Source organism: Mustelus asterias, chromosome 12 (assembly GCF_964213995.1).
Source record: "Mustelus asterias chromosome 12, sMusAst1.hap1.1, whole genome shotgun sequence".
NCBI classification, from domain to species: Eukaryota; Metazoa; Chordata; class Chondrichthyes; order Carcharhiniformes; family Triakidae; genus Mustelus; species Mustelus asterias.
This window is the reverse complement of record NC_135812.1, coordinates 8,977,249-8,993,772: the sequence shown is the minus strand read 5'-3', so window position 1 is coordinate 8,993,772 and position 16,524 is coordinate 8,977,249. Positions and strand designations below refer to the sequence as shown.

Below are 16,524 nucleotides of genomic sequence, written 5' to 3'. Positions count from 1 at the left end.
CTCTAGCTACTGCACAATTATTTGTCTGCCCTGCGACTCAACGACTTCAAGTATGAACTGAGGCGTGTATCCCTTTGTTCCTTCTTGATAGCGTGCTGCCATATTAGAGGATGGGCTTGCCAGGAACACAGTGCCCACCAGTGAGGCGGTAGCCTTGATTTGTTGATGTGCACAGACATGAGAAATTGAATAGTCACATTAAGTAGTGTGCTATTCTATGATTCTACAAGGAAGTCTGCACCAGGCTAAGCTTGACTTCAGCAGCGAGTAGGTGGAAAGTACAAAGAGCTTGGATTTTTTGGCTAAAGGTCAGGGTCGATTTGGTTTAGATAGGATGGATAGTGATAGCCTTTTTCCTCTGATGGAGAAATCCAGCACGAGGGGGCATGGCTTTAAATTGAGGGGGGGTAGTTATAGAACCGATGTCAGGGGTAGGTTCTTTACCCAGAGGGTGGTGAGGGATTGGAATGCCCTGCCAGCATCAGTAGTAAATGCGCCTAGTTTGGGGGCGTTTAAGAGATCCGTAGATAGGTTCATGGACGAAAAGAAATTGCTTTAGGTTGGAGGGTCACAGTTTTTTTTTTTAACTGGTCGGTGCAACATCGTGGGCCGAAGGGCCTGTTCTGCGCTGTAATGTTCTATGTTCTATGTTCTACACAAGATTGACCATTACGTGAGTGTATATGGTGAATATAAAATATATTCAAGCAAGTCATCTTTACAGCAGTTTCAAGTCATTCACTTACCAATGGTTATCTATTAATGGAACGAGTGATAGTCAGATTCATTCATCATTGACATAATGGCAGAATTTTAGGCAGAGGTTATGCGGAATGAATAATGCATCAATAAAATAAACTACTTACAGGAGGAGAGGCAAAATGACAAGATGGAGAGCTGCCACAAGAGCTACCAGAAACGGAACCAGGGCACGTGGGTACAGGCACAGGACACGCTGCAGATGTAATCGTTCCAATCCATTAGGTTTAAGTACTAGATTTCATTATGACTTTACATTAGAACACCCAATTTAATTGATCAAATGCATTTCAAGCGCACTCCCTATCGTTCAACTCTGTCCCGATTTAAACAGGGCATGATGAGATGGCAGAATATAAAGAATGAAAGGGCAATTTCCATAAGAGCACATTTCCACTTCCTTTGAGGCCATTGTGCAGAGAGGTAGAGTGAATCTTGAACAAAAATGTCAGCAGTGAGAATGACACTAACTACAAGCTGCCATTTTAAGCTTGCAGCAGAAAAATACCACCCAAATCACAGAAATTATCTTTGTGAAATAATGCCTATTGTCAGCTTCAGCCTCTCCCAATCTGACGTTAATTTTGCTGTTTCCTCTGATAGGTAATTTACAATACGCTGGGAATATTCATAGAGTCATATAGTGCAGAAGAGGCCCTTCAACCCACTGAGTCTGCACTGACACGGGTAAAACACCTGAACTCCCACCTAATCCCATTTACCAGCACTTGGCCCATAGCCTTGAATGTTATTATGCACCAAGTGCTCATCCAGGTACTTTTTAAAGGATGTGAGGCAGCCCACCTCTACCACCATCCCAGGCAATGCATTCCAGACCGTCACCACCTTCTGGGTAACATGTTCTTCCTCTCACCCCCCTAAACCTCCTGCCCCTCACCTTGTATCTATGTCCCCTCATGATTGACCCTTCAACTAGGGGGGAACAGCTGCTCCTTATCCACTCTGTCCATGCCCCTCATACTTTTGTACACCTCAATCAGGTCACCCCTCAGTCTTCCCTGCTCCAACGAAAACAATACAAGCCTACCCAACCTCTCTTCATAACTTAAATGTTCCATCCCAGGCAGCATCCTGGTGAATCTCCTCTGCACCCCCTCCAGTGCAATCACATCCTCCCTATAATGCGGCAACCAGAACCGCACACAGTACTCCAGCTGTGGCCTCACCAAAGTTCTATACAAATATTAGTTAATAAAACAATACTAGCAGCAGAAGCTATAGCTAAAAAGCTTTGTTTAACTTTCCTGTGCTACCTAAGAATTTATTTGTCCAACTGCCTTCAGACTCTAAGGACTGCTAATAAGTATGCTCATTTTGGAGAGTAACTTCCGAGTACAATGCAATTTTAGGTGTCAAAATGAACACGTCATCCAATATATAATTTTATTGGCTCAAAAAATTCAGCTCAAGAGAACGGCTCAAACCAGTGAAAACCCTTTATTTTAAATGGCTGTTCCCACCACTGAAATATGCAATGACGGTCAATAGGAGACCACCAACAGACAACAATAAATTGGCAAAGGCCACAAATATCTTTCACGATACTCCTCAGACTAAAATCACATGCCAAACAAATGAACTGCAGATGGTTACTAGCATGAATACAACGCATACAAATTGCATCTGCCTCCCTTCCCCCAAACCACACCCTTCCCAAAAGCTCCTCACTAAACAGCCAGGAGAGCGCGAGGCCTTTGTGTGGTCGCGATCTATCATGATTGATGGGCATGCAGAGTGAGAGGAACAATGTTATGATCTGCACAACTGAATGCAAAAATAGATTAAAGAAACAGCTTGAAGGAAATAGGAGGGGTTGTGGCAGGGGAAAGTTTTACGACCATTTCCAACAAAGTGAGCTGGATTAAACTCAATAATAGCCATTTGAGATTAAGTATGATGCTCAATAAATACACGTTGTTAATTTTCATTGAAATATATTGAAAGAACATCCATGTGAACATCACACTCAAGAAAGAACCCAAGTATAAACATTTGACGGAGGCCACTGCACTGCTTTAGCTGCGCAGCGGGCCGGGAGACTCAAGCGTAGACCATTTAGCAGGCTTCCCGCTGGACCCCACGGCCTCTGCGAGTCTCCGGCCGCCGGATTTCCAGCGCCATCAGCTCCACACCGATTTCGGCATAAATTATTACAATGAAGATCTGCACATAATTAGCAGGCATGATGTGGAGATGCCGGCGTTGGACTGGGGTAAACACAGTAAGAAGTTTAACAACACCAGGTTAAAGTCCAACAGGTTTATTTGGTAGCAAAAGCCACACAAGCTTTCGAGGCTCTAAGCCCCTTCTTCAGGTGAGTGGGAATTCTGTTCACAAACAGAACTTATAAAGACACAGACTCAATTTACATGAATAATGGTTGGAATGCGAATACTAACAACTAATCCAGTCTTTAAGAAACAAAACAATGGGAGTGGAGAGAGCATCAAGACAGGCTAAAAAGATGTGTATTGTCTCCAGACAAGACAGCCAGTGAAACTCTGCAGGTCCACGCAACTGTGGGAGTTACAAATAGTGTGACATGAACCCAATATCCCGGTTGAGGCCGTCCTTGTGTGTGCGGAACTTGGCTATCAGTTTCTGCTCAGCGACTCTGCGCTGTCGTGTGTCGCGAAGGCCGCCTTGGAGAACGCTTACCCGAATATCAGAGGCCGAATGCCCGTGACCCGAGGCATGGTACATTGGGGAAACTATGCAGACGCTGCGACAACGGATGAATGAACACCGCTCGACAATCACCAGGCAAGACTGTTCTCTTCCTGTTGGGGAGCACTTCAGCGGTCACGGGCATTCGGCCTCTGATATTCGGGTAAGCGTTCTCCAAGGCGGCCTTCGCGACACACGACAGCGCAGAGTCGCTGAGCAGAAACTGATAGCCAAGTTCCGCACACACAAGGACGGCCTCAACCGGGATATTGGGTTCATGTCACACTATTTGTAACTCCCACAGTTGCGTGGACCTGCAGAGTTTCACTGGCTGTCTTGTCTGGAGACAATACACATCTTTTTAGCCTGTCTTGATGCTCTCTCCACTCCCATTGTTTTGTTTCTTAAAGACTGGATTAGTTGTAAGTATTCGCATTCCAACCATTATTCATGTAAATTGAGTCTGTGTCTTTATAAGTTCTGTTTGTGAACAGAATTCCCACTCACCTGAAGAAGGGGCTTAGAGCCTCGAAAGCTTGTGTGGCTTTTGCTACCAAATAAACCTGTTGGACTTTAACCTGGTGTTGTTAAACTTCTTACATAATTAGCAGGCCCAGGACTGAAATTTCTTCCTCTCCCTCCGGCCAGGAGTGTTTCACTCCAGCAGGGTTCATAGTAGCTCCCGATTAACGGGGAGCTGGCAACCCGACCCCGCTGGAGTGAAGGGGCGGGGGGGGCGGGCAATCACTCTGGGCATTGCTAGCTTGGCACTTCCCAAAGGGCAAAGTGGCAATGCCCATGGGGCACTGACACTGCCCACCAGGCATCAGGCATGGGGGCAGAGCCTCTTTGGGGGATGGGGTGAGTGAGTGAGATCATTGGGGGAGCGGGGGGAGGATACAAAGATATGTAGAGGGACAGGTAGTGTTGAGGAAGTGGGGAGGCTGCAGAATGACTTGGACAGGCTAGGAGAGAGGGCAAGTAAGTGGCAGATAGGATACAATGTGAAAAAGTGTGTGGTTATGTACTTTGGTAGGAAGAATAGAGGCGTAGACTATTTTCTAAATGGGGAATGGCTTCGGAAACCTGACACACAAAGGGACTTGGGAGTCCTGATTCAGGACTCTAAGGTGCAGGTTCAGTTGGTAATCAGGAAGGCAAATTCAACGTTAGCGTTCATTGCTAAAGGGCTAGAATACAAGAGCAGGGATGCTGAGGCTGTATACGTCTCTGGTCAGACCCCATTTGGAATAATGTAAGCAGTTTTGGATCCCATACCCAAGGAAGGATGCGCTGCCCTTTCGAGGGGGTCCAGAGGAGGTTCACAAGAATGATCCCAGGAATGAAGGGCTTGCCACATGAGCAGTTGTTGAGGAGTCTGGGTCTATACTCAATGGAGTTTAGAAGGCTGAGGGGGGGATCTAATTGAAATTTACAGAATACCGAGAGGCCTAGATAGAGTGGACTTGGAGAGGGTGTTTCCACTAGTGGGAGAGACTAGAATTCGAGGCCACAACTCAGAGTGAAAGGATGCTCCTTTAAAACTGAGATGGAGGAATTTCTTCAGCCAGAGGGTGGTGAATCTGTGCAACTCATTGCCAGAGGGCTGTGGAGGCCAGGTCATTGAGTGACTTTAAGACAGAGATAGATAGGTTCTTGATTAATAAGGGGATCAAGGGTTACAGGGAGAAGGCAGGAGAATGGGCATGAGAATCATATCAGCCATGATTGAGTGGCGGAACAGACTCAATAGGCCGAATGGCCTAATTCTGCTCCTACATCTTATGGTCTCCCATCCACTGACACTTCCTACTGCCTCGAAAAAGCAACCAGCATAATCAAGGACCCCACGCACCCCGGACATACACTCTTCCACTTTCCGACAGGAAAAAGATAAAATGTCTGAGGGCACATACCAACCAACTCAATCATAGAATCATGGAAACCCTATCGTGCAGGGGGCCATTCAGCCCATCGAATCTGCACTAACAACAATCCCACCTAGGCCTTATCCCTGTAACCCCACATATTTACCCCACTAATCCCTTTAACCTACACACCCCGGGACCTTAAGGGGCAATTTAGAATGGCCAATGCATCTAACCCATACATCTTTGGACTGTGAGGGGAAACCGGAGTACCCAGAGGAAACCCACACGGACCCATGCAGTCTCCGCACAGCCAGTGACCCAAGCCGGGAATCGAACCCAAGTCCCTGGAGCTGTGAGGCAGCAGTGCTAACCACTGTGCCACCCCAAGAACAGCTTCTCCTCTGCTGCCATCAGACTTTTGAATGGACCTACCTTGCATTAAGTTGATATTGCTCTACACCCTAGCTATGACTGTAACACTACATTCTGCACTCTCTCCTTTCCTTCTCTATGAACGGTATGCTTTGTCTGTATAGCGCGCATGAAACAATTTCCCAATACATGTGACAATAATAAATCAAATAGAACTCAAAGGGAGATGTTAATCATTAACATTCTCTGCCTTATAAATCAAAACAATTTGCATCAATTCCCCCCACAATTTAGAGATGACCACTCACAAATAATAAAACAAAACCACTGACTTACATTTTTTGACTGACAATGTTTGATCCATGAAAGGATGGTTAAAGAATGTTTCTGCAAAACAAAAATTCCTTTTGTTTTAGTCTTTGAAACTCACGGTGATTGAGAGCTGCCTCTGAGTCCTTATCAGCAAGATTTCAATGAGCAAATATTAAAAGCTACAAACATATTTTCCAGCGAAACATTTTAAACTCCACATTTAATATTCATACGAATATCCGCAGCACCATTTACAACACAACTGGTGATTGGAGACAAATCAAATCACCAGTTGGGATTAAGTATGCAGTCCAAAGTATACTGCTAATTTCTACAGTACAGAAATCACAAGAACACCCACTTGAACCATGAAATTAGACTCAATTAACACATGTATGAGCTCTAGCATTGGAAGGCATTAGCTTTCCCCTATGGGATTAATTTGTCGACCAGAATCAGTTTCTCACGGAATGTGATACAATACAGAATAAAAGAACGCGAGGAAAGCAGAGACACAGGACAAGAGAGTGCGAGGATCTAGGTCTTCTCATGCATGAATCGCAAAAACCTAGCAAGTAGGTCCAACAAGTAGTTAAGGTGGCAAACAGCATTTTGGCCTTTATTGTAAAGAGGTTGGAGTTTAGAAATAGGGAGGTTTTGTTCTAATTGTACAGGGTGTTGGTGAGACGTCACCTGGAATACTCCATGTTGTTTTGTTCCTCTTACCTTAAAAAGGATAGTCATATTGGAGGCAGTCCAAAGGAGATTCACCAGGCTAATTCCTGGGATAAGAGGGTTGTCCTATCAAGATAGACTAAATAACCTGGGTCTGTATTCCTTGGAGTTTAGAAGAGTGAGAGGTGACCTTATTCAAACATATAAGATCTTGAAGGGGCTTGACAGGGTAGATGGAGAGATGTTTGCACTAGTGGGAGAGTCTCAAACAAGGGGACATAGCTACAAGATAAAAAGCCAGTCATTTAAAACTGAGGTGTACAGAAATGTTTTCTTGCAGAGGGTGGCGAATCTCTGGAATTGTCTGCCCAAAGAGTGGTGGAGGCTGAATCTTTAGAAGTATTTGAAGTGGAGATGGATAAATATTTGATAGATCGAGGAATAGAGGGCTATGGGGAAATGGCACAGAAAAGGAGTTGAGCTTGGCATTGATCAGCCATGATCATACTGAATGGTGGGGCAGGCTAAAGGGCCTGATGGCCTACCCCTGCTTCTATCACTTGTGTACTTGTGTGGTGGGCCCCTTCTCTGTGTGGCCTAAGTGGGCCTGTAAGCAGGTTGCCATTTTAGGATGGGCCTTTCCTACCTCAAATGAAGAAAATTCAGGATATAGGTAGAAACTGTGCTCCTTCGCAATGATATGTACATCACAACAATAGTGCATGAACTCTAATTTAACCATCTATCACAGATTAACATAATACAATGATCTGCATCTTCAACATCGAAAGGTGTTCCAGCCTCCTTAAAACCTACCTTTGACCAAGTTTTTGTTCACCTGTTCTAATGCATACTTATGTGGCTTGATGCTCCTTGTTAAAGCTCTGTGAAGCAGCTTAACAAGCCTTACCATGATAAATTAAATAAAGTAAAGTTGCTACTGTTAGGAGAGGTGACCAAAGGCTTAGGCAAACAGCTAACGTTTAAGGAGCATCTAAAAAAGCAGAAAAGTTTAGGAGGGAATTCTTTAGGATCTAGGAAACTGAAGGCATGGCTGCCAGAGCTGGAGTAGTGACCACTGGGTATGCACAATAGATAAGTATTGAAGGAGCGTAGAGATCTTGGGAAGGAGAGTGATTATAAATATAGGAGGAATCTGAAAACAAGCACAATAGCTTTAAAAAGCGAGCCATTGCTGGACCAAGAGCCAATGTAGGCCAGCAAACAGAGGAACAATCAGTGAATGGGATTTTGCAGGAGTTGGGATATCAGCGTCACTGCTTCGGATGAGTTCAAGTTCACAGAGAGTGCAAGGTCAGCCAGAAGAGCATTAGAACAGTCAACCTATGGCAAGTCATGTTGCAGCTATATAAAATTTTGGTTATTTGGAGTATTACGTGCAGTTCTGGTCACCAGACTACCAGAAAGACATGGAAGCTTTGGAGAGAGTGCAAAGGTGGTTCACCTGGATGTTGCCTGGTCTCGAGGGCATTGGCTATGAGGAGAGGTTAAATAAATTAGGGTTGTTCTCAGTGGAAAGGCAGAAGCTAAGGAGAGACCAGATAGAGGTCGACAAAATTATGAGGCAGAGACAGGGTGGATTGTCAGAGGTTTTCTCCAGGGTGGAAGTGTCAGTTACAAGGGTGCACAGGTTCAAGGTGAGAGGGGGAAAGTTTAAGGGAGATGTGCAAGGGACGTTTTTCACATGGAGTGGTGGGTGCCTGGAAAGCACTGCTAGGAAAGGTGGTGGAAGCAGGCACATTAGCAACATTTGAGAGGCATCTGGATGGGTACATGAGTAGGAAGGAAATAGAGGGATACGGACCGAGTAAGGGCAGAAAGCTTTGTTTTTAGTTTAGTTAGAGCATCATGATTGGCACAGGCTTGGAGGGCCGAAGGGCCTGTTCCTGTGCTGCACTTTTCTTTGTTCTTTGAAACAAACACATGGATGAGTGTTTGAGCAACAGATCAGCTGAGGCAAAGGTGGTTAGAGGTAAATACAGCAACAAAGTGAATGACTGAGATCAGCTGGTTCTAAAACTTATTAAAGGATATGAAATAAGAAAACTAAAAACTAAAACCAGCAACTCACCAAAATCCATTCTGTCCTTCTGGTTTCTTTGAAGCAAACCAAGCAATAGGCCACCCAGGTGACTAGAAGTTTCACTTGGGATGCTGTTTGATAGATAAATCACCATCATCAGTAGAAAATAAAGGGAGGCAGTAATGCAAGACCAAATAACAAAATTAAGCAAGTTGTGCCTTAATACTTGAGTGAGAAAAAGTAATGCTGTCACTGAAGCTCATCACACATGGAGTTGCACCATATTCGTTGGCGCATCTGCCCCATCGATTAGTTAATAATTCTGAAGCTTCTTCTCCCCATATTTACCAAGCACACTTGATAATAACATCAGCACATTAAACAATGCAATAATTTCCTATTTAAAGCGGTCAGCAAAGGCTGTTGGGATTGAAACTTTTGCTTTTGGCATCAATGGTCTTATGTAAATTCCACATGGGAAGGCTGCCTTTCTACAGCAGAGAACTGTCTACAATTTAGCAAGTTCGTCTGGAAAGGTCTCAAGGGTAGATGATGTGTGAAATAGGGAAAGTTCAACTTCTTAGTCAGAGTTGAGGCTTTTTAAGCGTTTGAAAGGGTTTTTATTCTGCCTGCAATAAATGCTGTAACAAATCCATTAGCACTCAGCAATGACATGACCAAAATGGCAGTGTTCAGTTTCCCAGCTCCACAAGTTCAAAGAATTAAGGTGCTTAAAAGCACAATAATGCAGTGGCAAAGCAGTGGTATACTCCTACTCACACTAAATAAGAGTGTAAGTGTAAATTTGCTCGACAGTACAGAGTAAATCTCAAAACAAAATTAACAGCAGAAACTGCTCAAAATATGGTAATCAAAAAATTCCGTTCTTGAGGCAGAGTCTTTCACTTTTGGGGCAGTTCAGACTGAATTCTATAATCTGTGCAACAGTCCTGGACATAATTCAAAGAAGAAAATTACAGCACAGGAACAGGCCCTTCGGCCCTCCAAGCCTGCACAGACCATGCTACCCAACTTAACTAAAACCCTTCCGGGGACCATATCCCTCTATTCCCATCCTATTCATGTTTTTGTTAAGACGCCCTTTAAAAGTCACTACCGTATCCGCTTCCACTACCTCCCCCGGCAACGAGTTCCAGGCACCCACCACCATCTGTGTAAAAACTCTGCCTCGTACATTTCCTTTAAACCTTGCCTTAAACCTGTGCCCACTAGTAATTGACTCTTCCACCCTGGGAAAAAGCTTCTGACTATCCACTCTGTCCATGCCCCTCAATCTTGTAGACTTCTATCAGGCTGTCCCTCAACCTCCGTCGTTCCAGTGAGAACAAACCAAGTTTCTCCAACTCTCCTCATAGCTAATGCCCTCCATACCAGGCAGCACCCTGGTAAATCTTTTCTGTACCCTCTCCAAAGACTCCACATCTTTCTGGTAGTGTGGCGAACAGAATTGAACACTATTCCTCTAAAATTGTACCAAGTCCCAGCACTGAAACAGGTGGCAGTAAAGCTTTGTGGGCACAAGTTTTCCAGAATCTATTACGCATATTCCCACATGTGAAAACAGCTTCACACCTCAGAGAATGACCACAACACATCTAAAAATAAAACTGAAATAAATTTGACCCAGGAATAAATAGGTAATCACTTACTTAGGCACTAAGGTCTTGTTCTTCTCATAGAAGAGCCGCAAATCTTGTGGGCTGTTGGCCTACAACAGAAAGACATTTTAAATGCAAAATAGGTGTTGGTTCAGTTACTCGAGAGAACAATAACCATTCCGAACTTGCCCTGGTTGGTGTAAGCATCAAGTAATTTGCTACATATTTCAAATTCTATATTTTAAAACACTGAACTGTTGAGCAGAGATTGCAGAATAGTTAGTCATTAGTTGAAGGTGACCTAATTCTGATGTCATAATAAGCTGACGAATGTTAATCGGCTTAATACTGCAGTGTGTGAAAATAAAACATATTATTCCCTTTTGTGTTTTGTGTGCGCATGCATGGACGGCATGGCAGCAATATTCAATCCTTCTAACTGATCCGGAGGGATTTATTGATCGTGGGCATGCACATTCCTGAAGGTATCGCATGCAATCCATGTTATCCAGAATTCAAAATTAAGGTGGCCCTTAGAAAAATTGCTTTCATCGTAGAAGAGAGAGCTCTTCAAAGGAGGAAATTTAGAAAATCAAGCTTCACATAAGCAGTGTACACTAATGCCATTAAAATGTTATTCCTGCTCTCAATCCCTGCAAGGCATTCCCAGCTAATGAAGTCCATGTGTAAGGTTGATTGCCAAAATTTTGATCCACTTGTTTATCTGCCAACTTAGCAACTGTGATGTTAGCAAGATGAGTTTCAATATATTTTAACCTCTACCACCCCCAATTCAAACACCTTTTTCTCACAGGACAAAGCCTTATTGCAAGATGTCACATCATTACATGGTGATTCACATGGATGCACAAAACTACATAATGAACTTTTGTCTTTATACCCATGCCTACCATATTGCTGTACCATAAGTGCAAGTGTAAAACTTGGGTATTCTTGGTTACTTGATGTCCATTATCTCTAAGTTGGTGGCAGGTGGTCCTTTTTATCATAGCAGATAATGGGATTTCTACAGCACTTCAGACAAACTACTGCACCACTTGAAACAAATACAAACTATCTCAGAACATTCAAAGGTAACATCCTATAAATGCATCTTTCTCTCAATGTACCTGGAAAGGAGGCTTGCCAACAAGACACTGAAATATTACAGTGCCTATACTCCAGAGGTCTGCCTTGGCGTCATAATGTTGTGACATAATGACCTCGGGTGCCTGAAACACAAATAAATATAAATAGTACCATGGAGTGAAGGGTCAATAAATCTTATCGCACTCTCCATTTTAGTTTTAATTACGTATTCTCTTAAATGCATGGTGTAATTTTACAACCTCAAATTATTTTTAATACCAAAACAAGAAAACAAAACATTTTCCTTCTGGAAGTGACTGTGCAAATTCTTCTTTGGCTCCTTGAGTGGCCAATCCAATTTCATCATCAATCACCTGCTTAAGAGTGACCTGTCATTTCCCCAATCATACGATTACCATCTCCATCATGACAGCCTGTCTCTATTGACAACAATATTCAGGTTCTGTGCTACCAAGCCACAATAAACTAAAATTTGTACTTTATGTACAATAAAAATAGATTAATACTGTGCATTAGGTATAAAAGTTTTACAACACTTGCCAGCTTAAAGATCTCTGTATCTTGCATGCTCCGGGGCAAGCACTATACTATGCAATACAGAACTATCAGTACTCAAGTGAAGTAAAATTCTGCACAGTTTTACAGTGGACATGGTGTGAATAGCATGGTAATAATTTCCTACATGACTATTTTGCATCAAGGTGTGCCACATTTCCACTCCCACCTCCATTCAAATTTCAGGAATGGTGTGAAAAAACAAACAGATAGATATCTCAAAATCCCTTAAACCAACTGTCCAACAAAAACACTTCCTTCAGAAGCTACATTCAAACCCAAAAACATCATTCCCACCACTGCACTCACCAGCTATTTGCTTCCATCTCCAAATTTTCTCACCTACTCTTTAGAATGGTTAGTGCACAGGAGGCCATTGAGCGTGAGCTGTTCAGATAATTATCCAATTCCCTTTTGTAAGCTATGATTCAATCTGCCTCCCCTTACGTTCTCAGGCAGCACATTCCAGATCCAAACAATTCACTGCGTAAAAATGATTTTCCCTCGATCTTTTGCCGTGCACCTTGAATTTGTGTTTTTTTTTAAAAATAGAACCATAGAATCCCTACAGTGCAGGAAGCCATTTGGCCCATTGAATCTGCACCTTACTCTCCAACAGAGCATCTTACCCAGGCCCACCTACCATCTTATCTCTGTAACCCCACATATTTACCTCACTAATCCCCCCAATCTATACACCTTTGGACACTAAGGGGCAATTTTAGCATGACCAATCCACCTAACCCGCACATCTTTGGACTGTGGGAGGAAACCAGAGCACCCAGAAGAAACGCACGCAGACAGGGGGAGAATGTGCAAACTCCACACAGTCACCCAAGGCCGGAATTGAACCCGGGTCTCTGGCACTGTGCAGCAGCAGCGCTAACCACTGTGCCACCATGCTGCCCAAATTAATGTCCTCTGGTTCTTAATATCACATTTAAGCTCACTGAATCAATTCCTTTGCGCACAGCAACCAAGTCAAAAAGTCCATATAACAATCCCCAAAAGTAACTTCATACAGGATTGGGTGGGATTTTCCAGCCATGCTCGCCCCAAAACCAGAAAATTCCGTCCAAAGTCAATGGACCTTTCCACGGTCCGCCCCTCGCCTGCTCCAATTCATGCGGCAGTCGGAACGGGAAAATTCACCCCATTATATCTCGTGTACTCCTGCTCCTCACTCCCACTCCTCCCTCTCATAACCTCAGTAAACACAGGTTATATTCTTGCAACAGGGAGAGGAAATATGATGAAGCAGGACACAGAAAAAACAATGAGTGACATCAAAATGCAGCATTGTAATGGATTTTTACTGATCAAGTTGAATTTGTTAATTATATATTTATCCCTCCTCATTCTCTTGTTACAAGTGTCCAAACATACCACACCATTGTCTAGTCAAGAAGGTAGACAGCCAGTCACTGATGTTATTCAGCTTTGAACTGCCCCCTTATAATGGATGTAATTTGTCTCCCCCGCTCATCCATCACAGGTTCTGAACCACAAATCTGGATCATAACATCCTGTGACTGCCCAAATTGAATTTCCTACTATCTGAAAGGGTGGTGGAGGGTTGGGACAACATACAAGTCGTACCATACAAGTACAAATTGAAGAAACAAGTACATATAATTACTCAATTGTAAAAACAGTGCTGTACAAGTTATGCAACATTTTCAGAACAATCTACATCCCATTTAGTAGACAAGCTGATACATTACTCACCATGTACATGGGCGACCCACAAAGAGTGGCAGCCATCATATTACTCTGTAAATACCGAGCAAAGCCAAAGTCAGCTGCAAGACAATAACAAAGAAATGCTTTCAATAAGTTGATTGCAATATCTGACTAAAGAAAACGCATAAAGGAAATTTTGCAATTATATAGCTTCTGAGCATGTCTAAATGTTTTAAAGCTTTTACGATGCAGCGAATCACTGAATTAGCGGATTACTATGTAGTCACATATTGAAGCCATTTTGCACTACTAAAGCAGCAGGGAATGCTGTAAAGGTTCTTACTGTGTCTCACAGTTGTAACTGAAGCAAAGCACCATCATAAACTTGTAATTTCATGAGATAACATGGCTGATTTGCAATGAAACCTTCTCAGTAACTGAAAAGGATCAGATTCAAGAAACTGGAATGAAATGACAAACCTACATACAAGATGAAAGGTTAAAACTTAATTAGAATGTTTGCAATATGTCTGGGCAATTAGCTCAAAGGGCATTTTTCCATGATTAACTAAACTGGGAGATGGTTTAAGATATTTCGTCTGAGAGTGCTGAGGGATAAAAAGGTAAAGGTGTATTGTAAAGTTCATGCATTTGTATTGAGTGGCTATGGTGAGCTTAGATTTACTAGTAAATAGGTTGGGTTTAAAATCTGCATTAAACAGGTAGAGACTTGATTTTTCAGCTGCTGAATTTCAACAGGGATGTTCCAAAATGACACGGGGCTTTTAAAGCTTACAAAGGTATATTAAATTTTACTGACCCAAAAGTGGAAGCAAAATACGAAACATGAAAAATTCTTATATTTAGTACCGTGAATTCAAAGAGGTGCTCAAAGACAATGAAATTGGAGAGGAAAGGGCAAAAAGATATTTAAGTGAAGAGGTTTAGCGGAGTTGAGAACTTTGTGACCAGATCTTTGCTAGGAAAAGTTGCAAAAGTTGCAAATTAGAATCAGCCACACAGTTAAACCAGTAAAATTAGTTTCAGAATAGAGTCTGTTTCTGAATCTCTCTTTTGGATTTCCACATCACAGTGGAGGTATTTGAGAAGCCATGTGATATGCCTTTGTTAAGGTGACAGCAGTTCTTTGCCTTGGAAAATACTACTGGATTTTTATGACTAAAAATCAAGGGGTGTTGCTGCCAAGCAGACAGTTTATGGTATTCTGATCAAATGGATTTTCTTTTTGGGGGGTGGGGGTGGGGCGCAAGAGCAGTTCTGCAAGACTGTTTTAACTGCAACTTTAATTTTATGTGCTTTAAGTTTTGTTCTTGTTTTTTTTTAATTCTAAAGGTGTTACTGATATTCTACACTTTTGGGATCAGTAACTTTCCCTCCTAGTTTTCAAAACCCAAAACTAAAGGTTATGATCAGGGAGACAGGTTTCCCTCTAGGATTTGGCTTGCTCAGCAAATAACACTTGCTGTGTCATAACAGGCAGCATCCACAAAATTACATATTTAAGGAGCATTAATCAAATCTGTGCAGGAGTTGAGAGGCTCTTTAAGAAACTTGCTCTTGGACAACGATAATGGAGTCAACCAGATAAAAGACAAATTTTGAGGAAAAAAGGAATCGATAATACTGAAAATACACAAGTTCAACAGTCTTAAATTACAGGTTACACATCGTAATTTGAAGTCCTGGAGTATTTATTTTCATTTACGCAGTATGGACTGAATTATTCTGTTTACCAAATAATTGCAACAAATGAAGCATGACGGTTAAAGAGTGTGATGCCTCTGTCTATATCTGAAGCACACTCATATTTGCCTTTCAGCAAAGTTGTAAATAGTCTCTATGTACCAGGAATTACTCAACCCAGATGGAAATTCTTGGAACTTCCCAGGAGAAGGTGTAGTGCCAGTAATAAAAAAAAAGCCTTGTGTCAAGTTTCTCAGAGAGCAGTCCTAAAATAAACACATTATGCCACGTGAATTCGCTATTGCCAATTCAGGTGTCAGTGCATCTGTTGTCATTTTGTAAGTTCTTTGATATAAATGAAAACTCGCCTTCTCTCCTGATGGTCCTAGTCCTGATGTGGAGATGCCGGTGTTGGACTGGGGTAAACACAGTAAGAAGTTTAACAACACCAGGTTAAAGTCCAACAGGTTTATTTGGTAGCAAAAGCCACACAAGCTTTCGGAGCTCCAAGCCCCTTCTTCAGGTGAGCCCTTACAGAGGATGAATTCCTCTAGTGCCAGTTTTTAGCCCAGGAAGAATTTGTCATGTGAGAATCTGGACCGCGAGTGTTGGAAAGTTGTTCAACTATCATAGCCAAGCAACTCTGCAGTCACCAGACACCCACGCACTCTCTAGCAAGAGTCACTGGATACCAATCATGCCTACTTTCCCTGGACCAGTAGCATTGAGGAACACTGAAGCACATGACTGCTGTTTGTGCCCATTTCCTTTCAAAGCAATTCAAAGTAGTTCAGCCCTTTAAAGTGTTTCAGACATGTCGTAAAATATTTAATTCTGTCCTCTAACTCAGCATAAAGAGTGAATTGAACACAAGACTTTGCTGGACTCTGATCTTACCGAAAGCTTCACACTGCGGCAAATGATCCATTTTTGACCTTTGAATCTAACAATTCTAGCCACACAGCTCAGGCAATTCTGTTCAGTTTAAGCTTTTGATTCTTATTTGTTCCTTTATGCCAATTACATGGTTTAGTAAGAGCTGTTCCCTCATTGGAAATACCAGAATCTGCTGAAATCAGCAGTTTGAGATGAGTGCAAATTAATAGGGACATCTGTGTAAAAACAGTACCAT

At 42.5% G+C, this 16,524-nt stretch overlaps 1 protein-coding gene across 2 annotated transcripts in view; it reads right to left on the bottom strand.

The window, feature by feature from the left end:
- The window catches only part of ulk2 (unc-51 like autophagy activating kinase 2), a 119,932-nt gene that overhangs the window by 46,356 nt on the left and 57,052 nt on the right, over positions 1-16,524 (bottom strand). For both annotated transcript variants that reach the window (XM_078224678.1, XM_078224679.1), the window contains exons 7-12: positions 13,734-13,807; positions 11,471-11,572; positions 10,392-10,450; positions 8,770-8,852; positions 6,027-6,077; positions 867-955 (exon numbers count right to left, since the gene is read on the bottom strand). In XM_078224678.1, coding sequence (XP_078080804.1) covers positions 867-955; positions 6,027-6,077; positions 8,770-8,852; positions 10,392-10,450; positions 11,471-11,572; positions 13,734-13,807 — 458 coding nt within the window. The remainder of the gene's footprint in view (positions 1-866; positions 956-6,026; positions 6,078-8,769; positions 8,853-10,391; positions 10,451-11,470; positions 11,573-13,733; positions 13,808-16,524) is intronic.